Source organism: Calypte anna, chromosome 1 (genome assembly GCF_003957555.1).
Source record: "Calypte anna isolate BGI_N300 chromosome 1, bCalAnn1_v1.p, whole genome shotgun sequence".
Lineage (NCBI taxonomy): Eukaryota > Metazoa > Chordata > Aves > Apodiformes > Trochilidae > Calypte > Calypte anna.
Window position 1 is genome coordinate 134368281 of NC_044244.1, and position 27192 is coordinate 134395472.

A 27192-nucleotide genomic window follows, 5' to 3' on the forward strand; every position below is an offset into this window, starting at 1 on the left:
TTCTTAAAAGAGAAGTGCCCCAAAGAAGACTGGGCCACTCCTGGGCACCTGACAAAAAGCAGTTAAAAGTTAGTCTTCAGCCCAGTAATTTACCATGAAGCAAAGATGACACAGCAGAGGAATCAAGGGACAAAGGAGAAAACATGAGGTGATGAGGCATATGCAGAAATCCAGGGGCCTGACCTGCCATGAGTATATTTATGGGTCTCCTGTTACATTTATCTCTTTATGTCTTCTCTTTTTCCAAAGATGTGGGGATATGTTTTGTGGGGGAAAGTGGAGAACCAGAAGACCAGCAGAGGTGAAAAAAAGGAGGAATGAGGTGATGAACCTGATAAAATCAGGAGTGGTATGGTAGGAGAGCAACAGAGAGTGTGCAGCCAGAAAGAAAAAGGAAGGAAAGAAAAGCAAAAGGGGTGGTGGATGGAACAGATTAGACAGCAGGTAACAAGACAGAGAAAGAGAAATCAGAAATCATACTGTGCATAGAGGCTGAGATGCCTGAGGACAGGGGTAGAGTATGCAGTGATGTGGGGTTGGAGATGTGCTGCCCAGGGTTTGTGCTACTGAGCATTCCTGTTCCCCATCCACAGGGACTCTGCTACCAAAGCAGCAAAAGCATATTCCCCTGTAGCAACAGATGAGGCCACACACTACCCAGCTGTATTCCAAGAACAGTGGGGTTAATTTTTCATGCTACATAATTTCACCAAGTCTGTAAGATGGGGAGAGAGGAAAAGCTGTGTAGCACAGTGTGATGGGTGGAAAGTCTCTGAACGTCACTGTGTCTAGTGGCCAAAGATGGGAATGGGGCCTGCCAGCTCCCTCTCCTCAGCTTTGGGAGGCAGCAAGTTCTTAGGACATGAAACACTTAATTATCTGAGCTGCAGAATTGCAGGATAAGGTTCATGCAGTTGCTTCTCTGTTGGAAACCAAGAGTGTCAGCCTGGACCGCTCTGTTCTTGGTGAGTTTTTTATGCTAATGCAACTCATAGGGAAGATGTTCTTTGAAAAGAACCAAAGATTTATTTGGATAAAACTCTGAGTGAATGACAGGCAAAGAAATAAGATGAGATTAAAAATTTTCTCCAGTAGAAAAGCATAAGAAGCTTGAGCAAGAGGTATTTGCTTTCCAGCTAGGGACCAAAGCTTCTGTGTTCTTCAAGGAACAGAAACAGTTGTGCTTTTCATAGTGAATTCATAGCTCTGCAACATCATTGAGCAAAATGGGATCGTGCTAAGTAAGCATTTGGCCACTTCTGCTGGATAAAAATGAACCAAAATAATTTTAAAAGGAGGGATGTTGCTTTTTCCATAGAGCCTGGCAATGATGGTTATTAACTCATCCACATATTGTGGTCTTAAGGAGACGTATACAAGTTGGGAATAGTATCAGTATTTCAGGTCCTTCTACCAATCTAACCTTTACCTCCCAGCTTTGTGGGAGCTCATGGTTTATGTACTACATATGTCTTTGTATTTGCTTAGTCTGTCGTGTTACATATAATAATAAAAGTCTTTAAAAATCATATCTGGCTGACAAGTCTTCTGCTACTATGCCTCAAATCCTTCCCTTTCTCTCTTTATTTCACTGTCTCCCAGGCTTCAGAGCTCAAAATTTTGTTCCTGACTCCTGGCTACTCAGCATCAATCACAGGAGGCTGCTGTGGGTGCTTACAGGGCTTATTATATTAGGATGCTTGCTGATGAGTGGTATTAGCCAACCACTCTTTGACAGTAAGGAAACCTACAGGACAGGCTGAGGGAGAGATTTCTTTCTCCTGAATACAAAGCCTGAAAAAGCAGAGCTCTTCAGAGGAGGGAAGGCAGTCCCTTCTGTGTGACTGTCTGTCTCCTGGCCTTGGCACTGGACCCCTTGCTCCCTGGAGCTGCACGGGGATGACTGTGCCATGGGAGGTGACCATGACTGTGCCAGTGGCAGCTGTGAGGGATGGGGAGAAGAAGCAGACCTTCGCCCTAACAAACACAGGTTCTTCTTTTTTTTTTTTCCCTTGGTCTTTCCATATGCAGTCACTCTGTGACAGGCCACTTTTTCTACATGTGCAAGTCATCCTGCTCCCCTGAGACTGCTCACAGTAAAGCACGCAGCTTGTGAGGAAATGCTTCTGAAATGAGCTAGTGATGGGTAGCACAGCATAAACACAAGTCTAGGTACCCACAGGAACTCCTGGTCTTGCAAACGGTAATGCTGAAAGAAAACCTCGCTCTGTGACAGAGGGAGAGCCCAGGGTTTTTGTGGCAAAAAGCTTCATCCTTCCTTCCACAGAAGTCTAAAGAAATTGCTGTTGCTTGCAGTGATTGCAAGTATTAAAGTTTGTGTCTATTATTACATTTATTGTGTAAGTTATGGTGAAAGCATGTGGATTTTATATGAGCTGTCTTTTTTTTTTTAAGTCCAACAGTTAAAACAGACCAGGGTGGTGACAAATTATTTTTAAGGTTACATTCTGTGATGTCCTGGAATTCCCAACCAGACCCTGGTACTGGGCCTCTGTCTGAACTACCTGAAGGCCGGTGGCATGTCTGGGTTGCCTGCCTCATCTTTCCAGGGGGCTTCAGGACAGAAGGCCTTCCCCCCCCCTAAACTTCAGCCATTATAAATGGCACAAAAATGATCATCAAACAAGGTACATAGGGGTAATCTGGTCATCCTTTGTCTGTATAATGCTATGAAATACTTTTAAGAGACTATTTGTGCTGAATTGTCTGCTTTGATATTTGGAAAAGTGATATTGAATGTACAGGATTTTCATCCATAGTTGCACTAAATTCTAATACAATTAAATACATTGAAAGTCCACATGCTTAACAGTAACAGATTAGTTCTGTTCTAATTTGGTATACTTGATCTATCACACCTCCTCAAGTATATCTCTGAAGAAATATGTCAAAGATTCCTTCTCTCTACCTACAATTGCTTACAGCTTATGCCATGAAAGGGAGAATCAGCACAAATAAATCCTGAAAAAATATCTTACAAAACTAATAAAAATCAGCATGCAGAAATGTCAGGTCTAATTCTACTATTTTGCCATAAACAGTCTGTGGGCCAATCAAATCATGTAGGATTTTTTTTTTTTTGGTTGGTTGGTTGCAGGTTTTTTGCTTGGAAAAACTTAGCTTTTATCTTTGTAAGTCAGTGGTACAGTTGCCTTGATTTTGGACTGATCAGCAAGTATAACTCTTTTTAATCTCAGGAACAATATGCCTCATCCAAACCTTTGTCCTGATTCATCTCCAGCTTTGATAGCTTCAGTGTGTCACCCTGCTTGCTTGTCAAATGTATCAGAAATTCTAAATTGCCAATAAATATATTCCACATCTCTTGTGGGAGATGAAGCTTGTCTGCATACTAAACAAAGAACAGAATGCACAAAGTCGAGATATGAACCAAGATATAATAGTTTCCCTCTTAAAATACCACAGGTGGAATGATAATGTGGAAATATTCTTACCCTGAGGAAGGCAGACTCCAGTTGTAGCTTAGCAAATCAAAGACCAGAAAACTTGCTTGCAATAACATCCTAAGAATCCAAAGAGTTATATTTTTCCCCAGTTAGAAAACATCCACACTCTGACATTTAATCCAAATCCAGAGATTAAGGCAGAGCTTCATTAATTGGTTTAGTTAGGTATAAAAAGTAATTTGTCATGAAACTGTCAGCTTGCTACTATAAAGGTTTTTATAAAAATCATAGCTATTCATGGCTGAACAGTAGGACTTTTCCACACAGGAAAAGTCATCATCATTCCAGGTTTCAGTATCTTTTTGTATTTTGCATGGCAAATAAGTTGTCCAACAAGCTTGAGAATGCTCTTATTTTTGAGCTGGTCACTCTGTGGGAGAAACAGGCACTTCTTTAGATTCCCTTGATTTGTTCTTCATAGTTGTAAAATAAATTAAAAGCAAAATGAGGGAGCTTCTTATTCAAAACCTCACTTTCCTGTAATAAAAAAAAATATCCGTGTACCAACAAAGTAAAAAACTAAGGCACTTTAAATTCCAAAATCTTTCCATTCCTGGACGAGCTTTAGTGTTCAAATGTTAATAGGATGCCTGCATCTAAAAAAAAAAAAAAAAAAAAAAAAAGAAAAAACCACCAAAAAACCCCCATAAAAAACTTGGCCTGCATTCAGGCTCAAGAGTCTGTGAAACAGACTTTTTCCATACTATGACCTCAGTCTTAGGATTTCTCCTTTGCAAAATGTTAGTTATTTTTCTTGGCAGGTGGCCAGAATACTGTATCTCTCTTTCTCCCACTATTGCTCTCCTTGTCTCCCCACCCTTCAGGCGTACACACCTCTCAGCTTTCCATCACCCATCGATTCATTCCCGGGACGAGGTAACACCCCCCCCCACACACACACACCATGACAATGAGACATGGTGATGGTGTGGGAAAAAAATCAGGTTATGAGAGCCTGGAATTACTGAACACTCCCCATTGCCTTTCTCATCTTTTGGACCCATTTTGTTTTGTTTCCCTGCCTGAAATCCCTGGGTGAAGCCCCCCGCACCAAGCAGTGCTGGTGTCCCCGCTGAGCATCAGCCCCGCAGGGTTTCAAGTTGCAAGCGGCTTTCGCCCAGGGTAGAGGATTTCCAAAACATGTTACCCTGGCAACCAGGAATTTTAGCCTGGCAAAAACACCACCATGCACATCGTGACTCCGATGTGTGAGACGCTGAGCTTCCATTTATCATTTTCTACGGAGAAAAAATACAGAGCAGGGTCGATGGTGCCTGCCTTCCTGGCAGCATTTCCGATGAAACAGACTTCCTCCCAGGTATTCGCATCTCCTGATTTTCCTGGCAACCTCTCTTTAACCACTGTATTCAGAGCTAATATATAATACATTCAAAACTCCCAATTAGTCCCTTACAAATGACAAAGTCCAAGGAAAACAGTGCCTAAGAGAAAAATAATACGCTTTTGGTGCAATACAGGAAAACATTTCCTCAAGCATGACAATATTTTAGCCAGTTAAATCGGTCAGTTTTATACTAAGTGTTGTTAAATGGTACAGAAACATTTTTCACTTTGTATAAAATGTAAAAATAATGCCTAAGCACTATAGTAAGTTTTCCAGTGGGACAAAGGAGCCTGTCTTGAAGTGAGGGCGTCTCTTGCCTTAAACCACTTTCCCCTTCAGCACTGAGGCAAGGGTGGCATCAAAATGAGGGCAGCTTTTCCTGACTAATTATTTTTCTTTCCAGCATGCAGAGTACAGGTAGATAGTAAAGGTGAAGGTGCTAAACAAGAGGGCCTGGATCAAGAGGACTTTATAAATAAATCTCTGTGCTGAGCCCTGCAGAGATAAGGGTGGTTATCTTGAGCTATGGGCTATATCTGGTAAAAGAGAGGGCTAGCATTTAAAAATAGGACAGCAAAGGCCCTATCTCACCCCACGTAAATCAATCACAAAACTTCCCCAGACCTCAGCAGTGCTTTTATTTTGCATTCATCTATCCCCATGCCTGCTGACATCTCAGATAAAGCTTCTTTTTGTCTGACTCAAACTCAGCGGAAGCTGAATTTTGTCCCAGGAGAACCACAGCTGCAATTAAGGTTAGATTTGGGCTTCCAGGTGTTTTTCTTCCAAACCAAACAAGTAAGCCCCATCTCATCTGCTTTCATGGACATCATGTTTTCCATATCTTTTTATACGGCTTAATATGTTTCTGGTTTTGATTTGGGTTTTTTTTTTTTTTGCTTTTGTTTGCTTTTTAAAATTTTATTTGTAATTTCTTTGCTATACAACTGTAATTTTTACAGGGAAAAAAATTCACCAAAACTACCAATCCATTCCTCCTCCCTAGCTTTGCTACACTTCAAAGGCATATTCAGTCAAGATCCATGTGAGCAAATGTCTTCCAAGAAAATGTCTTTGCAGCATTTGAAGAAAACAGATTTCTTGGTATCAACTTACAGTACGTTTTTTTCTGTGAAGTATCAGCAGCATTGTGCAGCACAAATCCAAAAGATTTCTACACAGAAAATGTTAGGTATTGGCAGGCAAGGCTCCCATCAGCATTGTGACAATACAGAAGTGGCTCTGCTGAATCAAGTAGGTGAAATAAGTTTGTTTCTTGGAATGAGAAGTTATGATGGAATTGTATTTTTTAACAGTCTATATATTTAATACACAGAGAAATGCTTTGTACATGGAGTGAGGGTAATTCTTCAGGGGAGAGGGAAGAAAAAAGAACTTTTTCATGGGAATTTGAGAACTGAGGAGTGTGTTTTAAAATTTTAGCTGTTCTTGCTGGACTAGCTGAGCAGAGTGACAGTCTGGCAGTGTTAGGGGTTTGCTCTGTGAGCTGAGGCTCAAGTAAACAGGTGGGATAGTGCAATGAAACCAGCCTTCTTCTGCCAACAACTTGGTTCATGGATAAACACCAGACTTTGACTTCTACAGTTTTCAAGACCTCCATCGCTCTGAAAAACACTGCCTTCATTCATCATTTTTTTACTTTCTTTTTTTTTTTTTTTTTTAGCATGGTCTGTAAGGCTTCTCAGAAACATCACAGATGTACACTAAAAGCCATTGACAATACAATGCACTGGTGTTTTAAAAAACAATATACCTTAAAAATTAACTTCAAGGATGTGATTTCATATTGCGTTGTTTCAACATTCAAATTGTGAATGGGGGAGAGAAGGCACATCTGTGGCTCAAAAGTAGGCTGATATGCTCATGGCAGCCCTTAATAGAGCCCACGGAGGCACTAAAAGAGATTTGGCATCACCAAATCACTGGCCAACATGTGTCTGCTGCAGATGCCCTTATCCTCTAAAATGCCCATAACTTGAGCTCCAGAAGACTGTTTAGGAAATTGCCCTCTTACCTTAATCTGAAAGCCAAAGGTGGATTATAGCTCATAAATTTTGAACTGTTTTCTTGGAACTGACTTCCTCAGTTGCCTGTATTTCATCCATTACATTGTCCTCCAGACCCATCTGTTAGCTATTTTCTGGTTCAGTTGATTTGACCCGTCATGGTTCTTTTGGCAAACAAACAGAAGGATGCCTAAGATGTACCACTGGAAGGGTTTTCTTCCTCTGTAGCTTGCATGCTTTGCCCCTTGCCCTGTTTGCCATCTTTCCCTCCCACTCAGCCAGACAAAAGCCAAATCCTTCTCATTTGAGTATCTGATGCCCCAGGAAGCTAAGATTGCAAGTCTGGGGTGGACAACTGGGATGTGGCACTTGGACAGGGTCTGCTTGTGCTCATTTAGTCTGAAAGAACCCGGGAGAGGAGTCTCCCCCTCTCTGTACACCTAACACTCCTCAGGACATTTACCACTTACTACCTAAGTCTGTCTTAAACACTTAAATTGCCACTCATTTCCTTTACTGTTCTGGATCAGTAATCCAGTAAGCCATTTTTACAGAACATTTACATTTCCCAACACTTTGTACAGATATTAATGAGATTATAGTTTTTATGTTGGTCTAATTATTATTTTAGATGGGGGAAAGCCAAGGCTAACTTTAAATAACTTGCATCAGACCTTTTGGTGAAGTGAAGTGGGGTTAAGGCACCTTTTCCAACTTTGTTGCTCACTCAGGTTGCTGCCTGAGACACTTTAGGTCCTGGCTCAAGACCACATATCACCCAGATGTGAGGCCAAACTCCCTGGGAGCTAAGAGCAGCACTTGTTGGCAGCACTCGCTCTAGTTCATCTCCTGCACTTGAAACTGGTTCTCACTCTTGTTTGGAGGGACCCTGTAATTCCCCTGTCTTCCCATCTGCAGGAAGGGAAACCAAGCTGGAGTTTTTCTCTCTTGAATTTGTGAGTCATTCTGAAGATACAAAGGGCAGGACAGAAGAGAGGAAGAAAAGGCAAGAAACCAACCGGTGATGCTCACCCCAGTACAGACATAGGTTGCATGAAGCAAGAACAACAGTGATGTTGCTCCAGGAACCCATTTCCAATTTCCTATTTCCTTCCTCAAGGAGAATAAGCATGATGAGAAAAAAATAGCAGCATGGACAAGAGACTGTAGCACTAATCTCTGCAAATGGGCAGCTTGGAAGCTGCTGAATTTGGTACTCTTAATGAAGATCCCCCTAAGCAAACTATTCACCAGGTGATGGGGACGGGTGCAGGGAAGGAACAGAGCCAACATCTATTTCTGCCTGGAAAGGCAAACGAGCAAACACATACACACACACTGATATCACTGTGAATTTCAGAGAGTATCAGCAAAGGACAAAACTTCCATAACTGCCATAAATTATAAAAGCCTCCCTCAATCTTGGTTAATTGACTTGTAAAAAGGGAGGGAAAAATCTGGAGCAGCTCAGCATGAAAACAATTGTAGGAGGTATAATAAAGAGACAGCACCGAGGTATCTAGTTCTGGCCCTGATATCATTAAGTAAGTGCACTAGAAATGTCGAGGTAAATGCATAGCAGTGAATCACAGTCAGGCATGATTAACCTTGGGTAGTCTAAACTGGAAATCATTTACAAACACAAAGGTACTGAAGAACATCACAACAGACAGTGCATTGAAAGTCATCCCAAGAGCGGGAGTCTTGCTGAGAGCTTTGTGTAGCTGTGCCCTTTTTGAATTATTGTCATATTTTGCAACTGGGAGGATGGAAGATCTCAGACCCTTGGCTTAGGGAGGAGTTTCTGTGGCACCTCACTGTACTCTGAAACACATGAACTGGATAAAATCACTTTTTCTGGCACAGACATTTTATAAAATTCAAGGTTTTAATGGCAATGTTGCAAGGTTTACCCAATGGATAATTCTTTTGCTAAAGAAGGGCTAAGATCCTGTATCTGAAAATATAAAAGAATAACAGCACTCCTTCTCCATTCCTCTCAACCTCATTAGCACAGGCCTTCAGACCTTAACTGGTAAAACCAGGGAGGGGAAAGTTTTTAATAAAAGTTAGATGTTTATGACAAAATCTGACCACTAGAAATTTGAACCTTCCATCACAAAACCAAAGGAACAAAACATTATTGGATATTTCTGAACAATCCTGAAAGTTTAGAACCACACAGTGAAGCTGTATGCAGATGAACTGTAGAGAGCTATATATATTAAGTGTACAACAACAAACTTCCTCCATGAAGAAGGAATTCTCATGGCTTTAACAGAATTCAATTACAAGGAACATGAATCAACTGAGGGAGACTCTGGACAAACCTTTGTAGTGTTTGCAGCTTCTGCTGCAATTCTTCAGTGCCACTTGAGGTGGTCATTGTGCATGCCAAGGTGGTGAAGGCCCCAGGAATATAATGCCAAAGGATGCAGCTCTGCTCTGACTTCTTCCCCACTTTCACATCATTCTCCTATATCTATCTCAGTTATTTCTAGCATTATAATTGCTCTTATTTATCTGCCTCATTAGGGTGTTGCAACAATTAATGAGCATCACCTAATGCGTACCAGTTTCTGAATGTTTAATATTATTATCAGTGGAGAGCAATGTCATACCGAGCTGATGCAGACAGAAAAAAAATAAACCACCTGTGCATAATGCTATTCAGAATGATGCCTTTACTGTTTTCAAATCCCTCCAAAAAGGCCACCACATGTCCTGTGCTCTAGGTTTGTATAGTCTTGGAGTTATGGGTAGCACCTTTGACTCCAGGGCTGCAGGTGACAGGATGATACCTGGTTTTGAGGATCTGAAGCTCAGTGGACAAGGCTTGAGGGAAAACTTCATTTAAATGTTCAATTCATGAGCGCCTCACTGCCTGATTCAGGAGGGTAATCAACCTGTCCTTTGAAGCTGCATAAATAATGTTTGGATGGAGGCAGTAAATCTGCACCAAGGATGAATTAACTGCCATTGAGTCATATAAGCTTGGCTTGACTGTGTGGCTTGTAACATGCCTGAGTGAAATGAAAAAGACATTTGTGAGAAAGTAACATTAATTTACTCCTCCTTGTCTCTTCTGCTTTTTTTTTTTTTTTTTTTTTTTTTTTTTTTTTTAAATATAGGCTGATGTGACTTGCTTTGTGGGCATTTTTTGCTGCTGTTTGTTCCATTTTCACAAGGAAGCACCAATTCACAACAAAACAATTTCACAGTGAATTCGTGACACAGTTCTCCACAGTTTCTTCTATGTCACTCCTTTTTAGCACCCCAGCCAGGAGATACCAACCAGACACCTCCTGCATTCTCAGGGGAGGTGTGCAAGGTCTTCTGCACATACAGAGGGGAAGAGCATGTTCATGATTGCAGATGGACCCAAACACATGCCCTCATGCATCTACCTCTATGTGTGCACTCTCGGTCCTTCTGGTTGTGCATCTTGTGCATGGGTGTGAGCTGCATCATCCCCAAAAGAACAGAGAAAATCTCTATTCACTGCCTGTGAACCAGAGATAAAAGTCTGTCCTAGAAGAAGGTGGAAATGAGAAGAAGTTTGGGGAAGGGCAACAGAAGGTAGCAGAAAGACAACGGGGGCATTGGTGTGCACCTACACAGCAACATGAGTTAATTTGCTTCACTGTAAAAATGGGGTATCCAACTCTCTACTCAGCAAAAATATTTTTATTTTATAAAAAATAGTTTTAAAAAGCTAATAGCTTTTGTTCCTTCTCATTTCCAGTGTTTGACCTCTGTTTTTTTTTCTACTGCTGTCACTTTTCTCTTTCTGAAAATTTGGCTTTTGTCGTTCCTTTTCCTCCCTAGCTGCATACCTCTAAATTTCTTCCTTCTCTTTCAGCACAACACTTGCTGGATTCCTTCTTTTCCTCTCCTCCTTTCTCTCATGCCTTCTTTTCCTTACGAAAAATTTCCCTAACTGAAGGGGCCTCTGCTACTTGAACACCGTTATTTATCAGTGGCAACCAGTCATTTCTACTTCTAAAAATTGCTCTGGGAACCAATATCTGCTGTGGGTTAGCCTTAGCATATTGTAACAATTTAAAGATAAGCATCGTAAATGCACTATATCCAGTAGACAGTGCAGTTTCTGAAGCTTGTACTAAGATCTCTTATTAGGCAAGAAACTTTTCACACCTAAAGAAATACTAAACCCTGCTGTATCTAATACAGCACACTATATAACACAATATGTAGTCTCAAACCAAAATCATAAATACATTTGGGCTGATATGTGAACCCATATTCTGGGTTCAGATGCACCCCTATTGTGCATTCAGAGATCTTACAGGATTTTAATCCTATGAAGAAGAAAAAGGAAAGTAAAAAACATTGCTTGTGAATAAAATAACAACTAACTAGAAAAAACACTTTGGAGGATGGCCTATGTTTTACATATTTCTAAATATCAGGAAAAATAAATGTGTTCATTTCTCCAAAATACCTCCAGATGGCATTAAAACCCTTCTTCTTTTGGTCTTTATTGTGATATTGTTTTTAAAAATGGTAATTATTGGAATAATTCTATTAACCATTCCCAGCAATCATGCTATCAGAAGGCATAAGGCTGCTAATGCTTAATTCATTTAATAAGTTTGGCTAAATATGCTCCCACACTGTAATTACATTCCACAGCACAATCTGCAGGACAAGCCATTTCTTATACCATCTCAAATCTGTTTCTAGATTCATTTCCAGAAGATTTTTAATGCGTATTTGCAGCAGAAATCAAAACATCCCACAATAAATCATCATTATTGTGCCTCCTTCTGTGACTACTTTTGGCCATGTAACAAATGGTGACACCTTGCAAGATTTACATGATATAATGCTCGGAATTTAAATAACAGGAATCAGAAGACATAAATTATGGGCAAGATGCACTCTAAAATTCACATGACTGACTGTTACAAGAACTTCCCTCTCTCAAATGGGATTAAAAAGGTGAATGTTTTCACAGAAATTCATAGTGATGCTGCCTAGTAGTTATTAAAGGAATTCACTTATCTAGCTCAGTTTGGATGACTGATGCTATTTTTTTTTTTAAACTTGCAGCCCATCTGTTTCATAGACTGGTTTACATTGGCACAACAATTCAGTCCTTTGTATACTAGAGTTAAAAATGGTAAAAGCTTCTATTGTTGCACTACAGTGAAGGTGAACACTGATATATTACAAGTGCCTGTTCCTATCTATTTCTCGACTTCTTTTGTTAATTCAAAAACATCAACAAAATCGTGAGAGACCAGAGATAGCTGTAATTGGATTTCAAGTAATTCAGAGGTGAAGCTGCAGACTGCAGTCTTTTAAAATTACATCAGTACATCAAAGGCATATGTGACATGATGTTTTTTAGTAAGTGTGACAAACTCCAGCAGCATTAAGGTATGTTAAAGTCAGGTTGTAAAGGCCAGACTCACACACCCACAAAAATCATCACCTATATATTCAGTGTGATATGGAGCCATTTTACTCGCAAAGATCTTCGACTTACTAGCATGCAGAAACTCTCGGAATAATTAATATTGAGTCATTATCTAAAAAGCCTTTTTAAGAAAAGCATCAGTGAAAGAGCTTTATCTTAATGAAAACAAACAAATTCTATTTTGCCCAACAGATCTGATAAAAACACAGCTGCCATCTCTAATCTTAAATGCAAAAGTGACTTACGATGTATGGGTTGCACTTTTCTCTGGACTCTTTGGCTCTACATCACTTTTCCCTTTAAAAGAAAAGAAGAGAATGACATCAGAAATGGGTGAATATAGAAACTGCTCAGATGTGACACATCAACATTTTATTCGCTGGTAGTGCTGACCACTCTTGCCACACATGCACACCACTGCTGAAGCAGTCGCAGTAAGAGGGGAGTCAACCCTGACTTGACTTCTCTTGTCACTGGCACATTTACTCTGGAAATGTCAGGTAAGGAAATACCACAAGAAAGGCTGTTTAGAGAACTCAGCTTCACCAGGACTAGCAGACCTTGGAGCCATGGAATGGACTTCTCTAGAGCCCTGCAGCTCTGCTATTGGTAGCTCACCCCATCCAACATGCATGGACTCCAAAACCCTGCTCCAGGAACAGTAATTATTTCACACATGGGAGAACAGCACCAGCAGAAGATAATAAGGCAGTGATCAGGACACAATGCTGCCAATGGGCATTTGGGTTCACATTTATTTTGACAGACTAAGGATCTGATCTGCAGCTCCTGTAAGTGGGGGCTGGGAAAGCCTTCTTTGCTATTTCTGTATATTTTGGCTTAGGTGTCCAGCCCCAGGAGATGTCAAGTACCCAAGTGATTGGTTGTAGTGAAATGAGGCAACCAGGTGCCACTAATTGCCAGGGAGTGAGTATGAGCTTGTGTCAAGCCCACCTGTGCCTTTTATTGGCCCCCTGGTCCTGCTCATGCGCAGTGGGGGCCCACCCTAATTGGGCACAGGTGGGCTTGACACAAGATCATGCTCACTACCTGGCAATAAGTGGCACCTGGTTGCCTCATTTCACTACACTTGGTAAGTATCAGAGGCCTATGGGATGTCTCTCCAAATTTCTTTATGACTCACAGAGGTCCTGGCATAGCACGTTGGCTTTTGATGATCCCTTTCTTGGGTCCAAAACCATACATCTGCCCCACACAACTTATTCACACAGCACAGACCCCGGAAAGGAGGCTGTGGGCTGATGGGCTGGTACGGCTTCTGTTAAGTCAGACCAAGTCCTTCTCCCTCCTTTCTTCCCCCTCGAAAAAGTCAAGCTGATGTTTGCTGTTAATATTGCTCTCTGACTAACCTGAGAGAGCTGCACTTCATTTTAAGATTTTTGTTCGCTCTACAAAGGATTTACAGGTTATGTTGCTCAATTTGAATCACCTTGAACTTGAATTCTATCAACTGTGCAGCTGCTGCTCCTCCTGTCTGTTGCTGGATGCAAATAGCTGTCTACACATGAGTTTAGGTTGCCTAGCAGATGAGGAGGAGCACAGGTTGAGTGTGACTGGCTTACTGATGGATGTGTTTTTCTCCATTACCTTTTAATGAGCTTCGTTAAACCAAAATCCACCTGTGCTTTCTGAAAAAAAATGTGAGAAGAGCTTAATTTGCTTAGTCTGTTTCAGTGTTGTCTGATTTTCCGCTCACTGACTTCAGTTGTGGAGGGTATGGATCAGCCCCCAGTCTTTTCCATGCACATGAATATGTTACGGATCACCCATTTGCTGCTGCCAAAATCCTCACTCAGTTTCCTTACAGTGTTGGGGTGCTGGCAATGGCTATTAAGAGATACCTCTGGAAACCTTGCTATTGGCTTCAAAAGAGGCTGGGTTTTGCTACCAATGTACTTTCACTGCTGTACAGAAGCAAGCTGAAGGACTTCCTCTAAACAGTGACCTTCTGAAAGTGGATGTCTTACAGAAGTGGTTTGAGGTATTGCTAACATCTTGCTGTGGTGCTTTTAGTTCTTCAGGAAGGGTTTATGTCCCCCCAACATAGGTGCCTAAACTTGAGTGAACAGGGCGGAGGAAGCTCTGGATGATTTAAAACCCACCAGTGCCTCTTTGTGGACCTCTAGAGAAGCTAAGCATTTACTGGATAGCTGTAGGCACCTAAAATTTAGGTAGAAGCTGGGCATCCACACAGGTTGGAACAAATTCACTCCAAAATTTGTAGGTGACTCCTCAATTTTAGCAGAAACCTCAGAGAGTATGTGCAGATGATGAACTGGCTTGCTAGAAAGCTGTTGCTACAGTGTATGTTTGTCAGCCTTAGGGTGCTTGGAGCCCCGGAGCTCATCTGCGTTACGGTAATTGGAAACAAGAAACCAACAGTACCAGTTGGCATTTATTCAAAGATTTTCTATTTGTAACTTGGGCTTTTTTATAAGTGATGAATTATTACCGTGAACACTGGTTTGTTAGAATGTGAGGGGGGATATGGATTCCTGAGTGCTTTGCCAGCTGAGTTCACATCAGTTCTACTTTCAGCAATGTATGTTAATGCAGCAACAAGGGAAACAGCATAAGTACTGTGAGGAGAGAGAAAAGAGAATCTCTGTGATTTAGCCAAACTGGATATTAATGAATTACCCTACAGTAAGCATTTGCAGCTGCTTTTATGCTAATCGTCACTTAACATACTTCTGTGTGGAGGGACAGGATGAAGCTTGTAGAGATGGTAGGAATGCTTCAGTTCAGACTATCAGAGTAGAAAATCTGGCCATTAATGCTTTATCAGTTCTTACCAACTTTATTCTCACTTGACTGAATCACAGAAAATTAAAAAAATGTGTATAGGCTAAGCATAGCTGAATGTCACAGATACAGTACAGATAAGATTTTTGGATAACCATGTGTAAAAGGGAATTAGCTGTCAGAACAACTTGTTTTTTTCACACTCATTCTTGGCCAGACAAAGATTTATTTTTCATTTTCCAAGTAGTCTGCCAAATTCATGCAGGTACCATTGTGGGAGGCTCGCATTTGCTGAATTGCTCAATTCTGTCTAGCTCTGGATTCTTCTTGTGGGCCAATTTGTGTTGTTTGTTTTTCTTAGTCTTTAGGAACTAACAAAGAATAGGCTACCCACCTCACCTCTTTTGCAAGACTTGCTATTAGCACACTTCATTTCAGGTGCACTGTGTATGCATTCTGAAACAGGTGTGGATGTGTGTGTCCCTGTGTGTTGGTGTACATACGTATGCCTCCAGAAACTCAGAGTGGAAAACATCACTCCTCAGATTCTTATCCATAGAGCTGGGAACTCTTTGCTAGTTTCATCTCACCTGATTCCCTTCCTAACCTTGTTAGATTCAACCAGATGAGATGTTCCCAAATTTCTCCCATTTAAAAATCATTCTCATATTAGGTTTTGTAAGATTTATGCATTGAATAGTGGGTGGCCAGAGGAGGAGTTCTCTCCTCTGAGTAGGAATTTGGCTGAATCATTCATCGTAACTAGGCCAAGTTTCCCTTTCTGGGTAACAGGGATAAATAGTATTTATTGTGACAGAGCAGTATAACTTCAACCATTAGTGGTTTTAGAATGCTCTGATTTCCTTTTGAGGAAAGAATGAGAGAAATGCAAATGTTAGCTATGAGAAAGACAGTGTTTGCAACTGAAGTAAAATCAGGGCAAATGACAGACTCAAGAGTCACTCCAAAGAAGACATGGTGCAATGGGAAATAACAGCTAATTTGGACTGTGAAGATGTGCATTGGATAACACAGTTCATAGACCATTAGGTTTTTCTCCCACATAGAGTAATTTGCTAGCATTTCCTCATATCTGAATCATTTTTTCCCCCAAATTTCCTTTGAGTTTGACATGCAGGTCTGGTAAAGGTCTGCGACTCATTCTAATTGTGTCTTATGTGATGTCTTATTCCAGCACCTCAATGTGAATCCTCATGGATACAGGTCTCAGAATAGTCACATTGCTTCTACAACATTAGGAAAAGTGTCTGGGTGTCTGACAGCAAACCTAGTTCTGGCACCAATTAAGAAGATGCTTCTTCATGGGTTCAGTTGTCCTTTGGTTTGGTTGTCATCAGCCAGGCAGCACCAAGTGCAGCTCCAGCCCAGATGCAAATATATATTTTGCATATATATATATGATTTTGCTGAGTGGGATGAATGAGGAGATAAGAAGCTGGAGGTACTGTGGTGTGGGAGGGTAGCCAGGGGAATCAGAAGGGAAGTGAGACTGGAGACTAATGGAGTAAGGAGCAGAAGAAAATTCTGAGGCAGGACCAATTTCCCAATCCACAGGAAAGCAGGCTTCCTTAGGTCTGTAGACCAGTCGTCTTTATTAAAATCTTGAAAGAAGGAAATACTCAAAATGAAACTACAGCCAAAGCTGGCCAAACACTGTGGCCTCTGCTGTCCCTGTGAAGCCCTCAGCTCAGCTAGTGTGCTTGCCATGCTGATGGCTCTGTGTGCGTTTGCATAGCCCGCTCTATTATGGTCCTTTTGTGCTTCCTTCTCTCATTACCGTATTCATTATTTTCTGACAGAACCTCATCCCCTTTGCCTCTTATTATTTCCTTAGTGCTGGCACTGACAGCAATATCAAACCACTGCCAGCAGTTAAGTGACACCACTGCATGTTTCTTCACAACACTGTCTTCCGCATGCCGACCTTTCCCCAGCAAAGAGCCACACCATTTTAATAGCCTGTATCTCCCAGCCTTGTCTCTCTGGATGTCTCCTCCCTCCCGCAGTGGGTGACCAGTCCCTTTCAATGCTCAGAGCATTTTGCATCTTCACTCACAGCTCTGTAATTTGCAAACAGGGCTCTGTGCTGGCTGACAGGTCAGGAAGCTAGCAAAATAGTTCTTTTGGTTGAGTTGATTTTACGTGGAGAGCAGGACAGGATCATGCATTTTTAATATGCAAGACAACATTAACAACAGTCAGAGGTGTCAGGGGAGAGGATTAATATTTTGTTTCGCAGAACAATTCAATCTTTCCTTTCAATACAGCTGCTGAGTTTTTTTACCATAACGAAATGTAATTAAAGTGCTGCTGATCTGCTCTGTGATTTGTAAATTGGAGCCCACTGAAAAGCCCTAGCCAGGAGCCACACAAGCACACATCACTCCCCTGCCCACACCGCTAGCCAAAAAGACCCTTAGCCATATGGTCTTTGAGCCATTATCTGGTGCTAGTTTGGCACCAGATATAAAATACACTATTGCCTGTGAAAGAAAATTGATAACAAGTCTTCCTGCAGAATTCTCTAGCAGTCTGGATCTGGCTATGGAACTAGGTCAGATCTTTTCTGGCTTTCTAAAAAAGGCACTCTGCCCTTTCAGGCTTTCTCATCTACATAATAAAATGGCCATAAGGAAAGTAATCCTTTTGGTTTGGTTTATTTTTTTTAACCCAGTCCACCCAAATAGCTCACATTTTGATGATCACATTTTGATGGTTCAGTTCTCCACCTCTGACCATAGCTGGGTACTGCCTGCTGAAGGTCTGCAGTACCAGCCTGCTACTGGTTCCTTACTCTTTCAATCACTTGTTTTTCATAGCCACTGCCATCCCCTCCACCCAATGCAGCCAGAAAATGAGTTGGCACTTACTTGTATTGCTGTGTCCTGTAGATCCCTGTTGTGACTCCTGGAGTAATAACAGAAAAAAAGTATGATGTGTTATTTTTATGGCAATTTTTAGCTGCAATACTTGCTTGAACGTTACCTTAACAAAACAAACAGCACTCTTAATTGTTCATTCAGCTTCAAAGTAATTTTCAATTACAAGAATAAATCCAATATTTTTTTGAAAATCCATTAATTCTAAGGCCTGTAAACTTACTTCACAACAACCTTTTAATGGTGCAATTCCTTGTACAGCTATTACAACTCTCCTGCACACTATTCGTTTATTGATCAGACAAAACTCGTCTATTATCTTCTACCAGTTTAGATGAGAAGACAGAGGGAAGACCAATAATGTTTCATGGACCATTGGATTCCTGAGGTAGTAGCACAGCTGGTCTTTCCTTTTCACACATTGATATTGACAAGAGAATGAAAATACAGACTTTTGTTCTGGGTCCCTGAGATTACAAGGTCAACCTGTGGGTATTCTGTATGTAACTCTGCTTCTGAATAACCCAGACACACACAGAAATGCCACTTCACATACATGCTGTGGTTAAAATTGCAATGAAGGCTGCACAGAGAGTCCAAGCACCTACAGGAACACACACAGTCATTTTTGGTGAGGAACTGGGCTCTTGACCAGATCCCTGGTCCAAAGAGGCTGAGGGTTGAGCCAAATGCATGGCTCATCAAAAAAGTAACTGCAAAGCCCCAGAGAGCACAAGGATGCTCTGACTTGGCTGAGCTGAGTTACTCAGAAGCATGCCTCAGGGGCTGGGTGCCCCAAGAGTTTGTGGGCATCTTTAAAGGGAGATTGGCTGGACTGCAGGCATGGGGGTAACGTGGGCTCCACTAGACAAATCCCCTCGGTCTGCACCATTTGCTCTACAGTCAAGGCTCTCAGGACCACATGGCTTTGATCTGTAATTTTTATACTATAATACACATCTTCAACTCACTGCCATTCCACAGACCTGAAATGCAAGACATCACTGTTTTGGCCAAGCCCTAAGAGCTTCTACTTTCATTTGAAGTTTGGAAAGATCTGAACTGTGTTTCACATCACAGAATCACAGAATCCTAGGGGTTGGAAGGGATCTCGAAAGATCATCTAGTCCAACCCCCCCTGCCAGAGCTTGACAAATTGCCTCAGCCTTGTGAATGCTTCTGATAAAGGGATATTAAAGCCTGGGGTTTGTTTTGGTGGTTTTTTTTTGGTTGGTTGGTTGGTTTGGTTTTTTTTCTAGAGACTGAATATAATCTTAAGAAGTAAGGATCAGTTTGCAGTAGTGATGTAGTGACATGTACACTTGAATGTAAATGCTATTCTAGTACCCAACCAGGCTGCCGATGAAAGAAGGCTATTAGAGCATGTTTAGTTTCCAGAATAATGAATTTACGTACCTATAAAAGTTGTGGGGAATACATCCATTTTGACAGAAATATTCTATGGCTTGTAAAGGACTCTGAAACTGCTAAACAGGGACCTCTGTCACTCTTACATTTTCATCAGTCTCGTCTCCCCTTTAACTGCCTAGCACAGTATCTTACTCTGCATAGTCTCAGACTTGACAGCTGCAAAACATATGAGCTATAACATTTTCACTTCACCTTTAACTTATTTTTTAAAATAGGGGTCTGGATCCTCAACAGATTATTCTTAATAATAGAGACTAATACAAAAATCTCACAGCAAAATAGAGAATGCTCCCACTGAGGTAGGAAAAAAAATATGCTTTTACATAACTCAAAGGTGAAGTTATTTATTTCTACTCAATTTGGTCCATCTTGCTGGAAACAACAAGAAAAGAAAAAAAAATAGAATCATATAATTATAGAATGGTTTGGGTTGGAAAGGACCTTAAAGATTATTTAGTTCCAACCCTTCAGCCATGGGCAGGGACACCTCCCACTAGACCAGGTTGCTCCAAGCCCCATCCAACCTGGCCTTGAACTCTTCCAGGGAGGGGGCAGCCACAATTTCCCTGTGCCAGTATCACCACCTGCACGAGCACATAAGGAATAGCATCACTATGATAGCTTAACTTCTGCTGAGAATAACCATCCAATAGCTTTGTGGCAAGACACCAGTTTTCCTGGAGTAGCTAAATTAATTCTGAAATAACAAAATTATAGCTGATCCCTTAGTATCACATACATATGATTAGAAAGCAAACATCTGATAAACTTTCAAGACATGAAACCACAGGAAAAATAAAGAAAGAGCAAAGCAGGCAGCAGGATTAACAGCATTTTTCCCTCGCAAGAGTAGAGATTTAATGCCTGAGCATGAATGCTCATTTGCATAAGCATCAAATGAACTCTTATTTACCAAATTTAATTATTCATTTAGAGTTTATTTATTAAGTTGTTTTAAATAAAATTACAATCAAAAAATGTCTGGTCATTTATACATAACAAAGTGTGACAGAGACAGTAGAAAGTAAAGAACATACAGCCTGTCACATCTCATACTGATTCAATTATCCTTAAGCTTTGAAAAACAAGAAATAGAGTGTCAGTGTTCCTTCTTAGTAAATTCAAGAGTACAAATTAATTCCACAGAGAAAGAAAATTCAAAGTTAAGGATGAAATGCAATTTTATGCCATCTATTGCATAAAGGACAGCCCCTTAGATATGGTCTCCCAGCAGTGTTGGGCTGGGAAACCTACTGGTCATACATGTAAACCTGAACTGGATTTTCCCTCCATTTTTGTGCACTCATGCAGAGCTCCCCTGTTAATGAGGTCTGATTTAATATACAGGTACAGCATATGCACATTTATCCCTCCCACTCACTGAGCATATAGTTATATAGATGGACAGATCCACACATGCAGTTTCAAATACGGAATTCGGTTATACCTGTGATATATAAACCTCAGTTATTTAGCTTTATTGCTAGACTGATTTTCAAAGCAGTCTAGCTACAGTTGCTGTGGCCTTTGCAGCTTTAGTGGCCTAATTAATAACTTTCAAGTTTCAAGCTGTCAGATAACTAATTACTTGAGTTGCAGGTTAAAAGCAGTTTGGTATGTATGGGAAGCAATGATGCTGACGCTGAGTTTTTACAGACAGAAAAGTAAGGATGATTTGCATCCTTGTAGCAGGGCAGGAGTCCGACGAGTTTCTCTTTTTCTCATTCCCAAAATGATGAGTGGCTTTAGACTTGGGAACTGTCTTCTGATAAAAAGGATTGCAGCCCACTTACTCCTCTGCAGTCAAGCTAGCTGGAAGAGGCATTGCGAATGAACTGAACTGATCTCTCAACACTGCCATAAAGACTGAAAATGTCCTCGTGGTACCATGCACTGCTTGGAACTAAAAGATGAAGCTGATGCCTTGAATGTAGCATTTTAGACTCTTTGCTGGCCATGGCCATTACTTGACTGGCAGGTCCATTTGTTTGAATAACATGCGATCGACAAGAGTTTGATGTAGTCCCTAGGCTTTAATGAGTTGGGAGAGCTATGTAGCTTACCTGTGGGGGTGCTTAAGAGTTAGGGAGGCATCCTCTACTAGATCCAATAAAGATTTTACACCACACTTCATGAAAAGCAACAGCTACCTTATGGATGTTTCAAAAACATGTTTGAAAAATTGGAGACCACTCTGCATTTTGGAGCCTGAAAAGCAGATGTTTTCTAAAGCCCGTCACTGTACAGATTAAGAAGCCACAGAAGTATCTTAGTTATTTTATAATGTTTTAAAATAGACATGGTGTTGAAAACTGTCATATTGTATGACCAGTAATTCATCATTTTTCTAGAACTCTGGTGACTATTGTACAGCACTTCTTCCCTACCTCAAACAAAGAACTTTAATTCTGACTATCTAGACCACCCAGGCCACAACACAGTTGGGCTGTTATGCTCTTATATTATTAGATGAAATCTTGTTCATCCTGAACTTAAATAAAATGTAAATTCTACTTCGGTAAGAGAGAGGGAAACCACCTAGAAAAGGCTCTTTAAAAATTAATAGTAGATCTCTGAAATGGCTTGGCAGTTCAAACTACTACAGTATTTCCCAGAGAGATGGATGGAAAGGCAGAGAGAAGATGAGAAAGTCAATATCAACCATTATTCACGTATCTTTGCCTTGTGGCCTGTGGTTCTCCTATTCCTGTATTTATCACAATACATTGAGCTGTGAGGAAGTGCATTCATGAGGGCCATACAGACGCTCCAGTAGGTGAATACCTTGCCCATACACCTCTGCACCACTTGGTGCCACACAAGCAAATGGCATGGTGGTAAGTACAGCAGAAACTGGAGAGCTGCAAGCACCACTTTGTTTTTGTCATGCATATCTGGGCACGTCACCTGCTTGTAAGCTGCTGATCCACCTCTCTCCTCCTGGATTTTCTCTAATGTAACAAGCCTCAAGCCTGCCGACCATTTCAAATCATCTGTCTGCCTTCAATAAGCAAACAGACAGTGAAGTATTTCCTTCTTTTTCTTTCATAACATGCCAGAGATGTTTTGGTTTACATCCTTGGTACTTGAGAATCATGACAGCCTCATCCACAGGAAAGCTGTTTTACTATAGAGAAATCTTGAAGGTTTCTTGGCTTTGTGGCTATAATTATTCAGGGCACTAAATTTTACAGAATGGACTTAAAAGTTAGTAAGGGAACTTACTTTAACAGGAAAGAGGCTATAAACAGCATCAGTACAATCTTTCAAGCGCGAAGACTTCATGAAATATGCTTGTGGCATATAAACAGTATATGGTGAGACAATTGTTGAGATTTTTACTGGCTCTTGCACAAAATAGCTGAATTCATTCCCTCCTGGCTTACCAAGTATAAATAATGTGGTTTTCCCAAGGCTGTGCCATTGAGCTTTATCACTGCATGGTCCCTGGGATACGCATACAATAGTGGAGCTGGTTTCAAAGGACCACCAGTAGGACCTTGGTGTCTCGAGGGACCTATAAATAGCTTGCCAAATACATCTGTGGCCCCTCTGGTCACATTGCTCTGGGCTGCCTGACTCTTTGGGAAAGCTGCCTCCCAAAGCCAGCTTTGTTGCAGGGGCTGTATGCCCACTCCTCAGCCCCACTCTGCCAATGCCAGTGTATTAGTAATGCCTATCTCAGACCTCAATGGTTTCAACAAAAATCTCAGCTAGCAAAGCCAAATGAAGCAAGAGTAATGGACAGAAACAGGAGTTTCTTGACTCGTATCAGCTGTATGTGCCCTGAGATACCAGTCTGGAGCCTCAGCAGATGCTCAGAAATGGCACCACACCTGAACACCCCAACTGCAGTTTTGCCTTGTGGTGAGGAACCTGTGATCTACCCACCAGGATCAGTGCTGCATATCTCCAGCTGCCAGGAGATATGCAAGCAAGGCTGTGCAGCCCTGCAGAGGCTGTAAGCAGGGAAATGGCACAGGATACTGACATGCATAGAGGTCATCAGCTCAGCTTTACCTTCAGCCCAGAGCCCTCTCATGCAAAGTCAGGACTCATGTAGGACATATTTTGGGGTTTGGGAGGCATAGTTCTCCATGATGTTGCACGTCTTACCTTGTTTGGGAAGGGAAACTTGCTTTGTTCTGCCTTTCCTGGTGTGTGAATGGCTGACAGTGGTGGAGGCCATGAATGGGTCATCTCCTGAAATACAATAATATACAGCAAACTGCATTTAGAAAGTCAATGGAATAGGAGACAGTAATAGTTCATCAGTAGCAAGAATGCCTGGGTAGTGGCATATTTGTTACTATAGCTTCTAGGAAATGCCTGGTTAACATATAATCTAGACAGTACATGAGCTACATTGATTTTTATCACAGGCCCTTAAGAGCAGTTCTTAAGTACTTTTTTATTTTGCTGAATAGTTAGTGCATCCTAAATGCAAAAACTTTGATTTTTCTGACAATGTGCAACCGCATTTTAATCATGTAATGTATTATGGCTGGGGAGGATAACAGGAGAACTATTTTATTTTAGTAAGGGAACGGAAATTTCAGTTCATGACCGAGTAATCAGGTACACACGATGGACTAATCACAAAATAGATTTCACAGACAAGGTCAGAATGATAAATCTTTATCAGTAGCTCAATGGTTAATTCCTAAAATGGCCTTTATCACTATAAAGGAGTTGAATGAGACCCTAACTGACACTTGTTTGTGCCTTGCAGGACAAAGACACGTGCCAAGCCCTAAACGAGATGTGCTGCATTCCGTCTTTGTCTCCTGTGTTTTTTGAAGGACATTTTTTAATAGCTAAGAGACATAAGTAACTTGACCTGATTTGTATGCAGTTATCCTTGACACAGCTTCAGGTAGGAGATAGACAGACCTTCAGTACTCTTAACATTCAAGCCTGAATGAGTTGGTCTCTAAAGTAAGGCTGCTTTTGGGGAGGTGTAAATTAAACACTTCAGACAAGGTTAGTTAAGACAGAGGCTTCATATTCCTCTCTAGTGCAGGCTGTTAAAGGACAGACATGTTTTTTTGACATGTTCAGCACCAACAGCCGTAATATTTGGTACACAGGAACTTAACTGAATTAATATGAGGGGTAACATGGAGCATGACAACCCTGAAGAGTCAGCCCATACGTTTCAAGAGATGAAGAGAAAATAACAGCCTGCCTAAGCAAAGGGCTCTCTGAGACTATCAAGAATTTGCCTGGTAGATGCTTTGCTGGGTTTTGATACCATTAGCTGGCTGTGGAATTGTCCTCAGTGATACTCCAAGGAGTCGTGCTGAGATCCACAGTCAGTCCCAGAATAATACGCGAGTTTTATTTCCATGACTCAGTCCTTTTTAAAGTGAAATGAAAATGTTCTTGTTTGAAAAAAAGGTGTGGGTGAATCTCTTGCCCATCCTTCATTGGTGCTGATGGGAGTGCTTCCTGACCTGGCATGGATTGAGCTGGGGCATTTTTTACACAGAGGAAAGTCTGGCTCTTCAGCCAATAATCAGCCTTTTCAACATAGTTTATGAGTAATAAATGTCACCTTTAAAGCATTCTTGATAAACAGTTTATTTCCTAATAAAAACTACCTTCTTTTATTTTATTTCAGGCTAAAAAGTTACATGATTTATTATACTTCTGTAATCTATAGGCGTGCCTAATCAGAGCATCATCCAGTTTGCAGTTTCAGTATCAGAATTGCTTTGCTTTTCAATTCTTTGAGGCAGATTGTCCAACTTACAACTTCCTTATCTGATAAGTGCCAGCAATAGCAGCATATAGTAATTTTAATATACAGTAAGTTCTTTAAACTCAGGCAACTTAAAACGCAGGCAACCAGAATGCCATTTGCTGTAAGTACTTGGCTCATGTGCTTGTTTTCAAAATATTAAGGAATTACATACTGAGAAATATTCCAAGTTGGAGTTCATGACAATAACTTGATGAAAAGGAGGTTTGCAACCTGGACATTTAATTCTAAGGCTTTGATCTAAAAAAGTACTGCTTCCTCATCTGCTTTTCTCTGCTTTTCCCTTACCTGACTGTTTGCTTGCATTCTAGCAAATGGGATGTTGTGCATAAAAACTAAAGGTGTTTCCACCAGTAAAACCCCGTTCTCAAACGAAGGGTTTTTCCCTACAAGTTAAAGTGCTGAGGCCAAAAGTACTCCTAGGAATGAACATTGTCTCCCTTTCTTCTAAAGGTTCTTTATGTTACCTTTGTCAATTGAAGAATTGGGGCAACTAGACTGGAAATGACAGGTGGCTTTGACCTGAAATTATCCTTCTTGTGAAATATGTTATTCAGGACTTCTGATTTCCATTTGCTCTGGAAGTTCCTCCACTGCCCAGTGGCTGACAACCACTGTCACCTTCAGGGAAACATCTTCTGAGATCTCTGCAATATGCCGTGCAGAATCCTATCTGTTCAGAAGCAAAGCTCTTCCCTCCCACCTTGCCTGCCCCGAGTCTGGCAAGGATACCTTCACCCAGGGAAAGGACCAGAGGGCTGATTAAAAATAAGGGTGACCTTTTTTTTTTGATATGTCAGAATCTTTCATTTTTTCCCAAGATTATTTTACTTCAATGGAAAATGGCCTTAATGGTCTTTTTTTTTTTTTTTAAGGTAGATTCTGTTCTCCTTTTTTACTTTGAGTTGTGGTATATAATAAAGCTTTCTACATAATTTAAATTTGACATAACCCTTTTTGATACAAAGATTTAGGAAGACCACTGGTATTTGCTAGGGTTAATAATTACTATTATCCTGAATATCTGCATGTGAATTTCCTAGAATAATATTTTGAGCTGTGATAATATGGTGCATTTATCAGTACCCTTTGGAATTCAGACAATTATAAATTGAAATAAACGTAGAAAATAAACCATCAGAAAGCTAGCATAAATACCCCAAAACTATTGGTTTGTCTCCACTGAGGAGAGGTGAGAAAATACTGGCAATGCAGTATTTTTTTTTTTAAAGAGAAACATTAAATTATTTGCATAATCTCCTTTTAGCTGCTAAGAAGAGAATCTCAAAAATCAGGAGAAAGGATTTAGGTGTCCAACAAGTGTCAACACTTTGCAAGGTCAAGAAGAACCAAATCCCGAATACGTCCCTGTGCACCAAATCTCATGATTTTAGAAGCTGTCTGAAGATATTTGAGACAGATGAAAAGCACTAGTAGTGACATATGATTATATCAAGTCTTTTTTTAGTACGTGGTGTGAAATTTTTGAAAATGTAAGCCCAACAGGCAACTAGCTTGCTAACCAAATAGAAAGGATTCAACTTTTATTGTTAAAGTAAACTGCTGTGCACAGCTTCTCTTTTCCACTCAGCTCACTTGCCTGTCTTTATAGTTTGGGATTGGCAGTATTGGAATAAAGCACCCAGTGGACTGAAAACAGTGTTTCAAATGGATTGATGAAAATTTAAATGTACTTAAGATCCTCTGCACTTTCAAATTTATGTTAGAGCATTGATTGACACCAAAGATTTTTGAAATTAGAAAGAGAAAAAAGGAAGGAATTTTTTTTTAATCATAAATAGAACAAAAATATGTTCGAAACACCTTGCACCAGAAAATGTTTCAGCCACTACAAGATAATGGTCTAATTTAAAACCAGTTTCTCCAGATTTGCTTAAGTTAACCTTAAAGTCCTGAACAATATTAATCAGGGGAAGCACTGAGAAGCCATTTGCAGTCCAGAAATGGAGGAAAAAAAGATTTCTGGATCAAAGAAAATACTAGACCTGATTGCCTAAAAATACA

At 40.6% G+C, this 27192-nt stretch overlaps 1 protein-coding gene across 1 annotated transcript in view; it reads right to left on the bottom strand.

Moving 5' to 3' along the window:
- The window catches only part of AFF3 (AF4/FMR2 family member 3), a 333963-nt gene that overhangs the window by 110564 nt on the left and 196207 nt on the right, over positions 1-27192 (bottom strand). Inside the window, exons 6-8 of the mRNA XM_030454711.1 lie at positions 23520-23606; positions 17964-18000; positions 12552-12603 (exon numbers count right to left, since the gene is read on the bottom strand). Coding sequence (XP_030310571.1) covers positions 12552-12603; positions 17964-18000; positions 23520-23606 — 176 coding nt within the window. The remainder of the gene's footprint in view (positions 1-12551; positions 12604-17963; positions 18001-23519; positions 23607-27192) is intronic.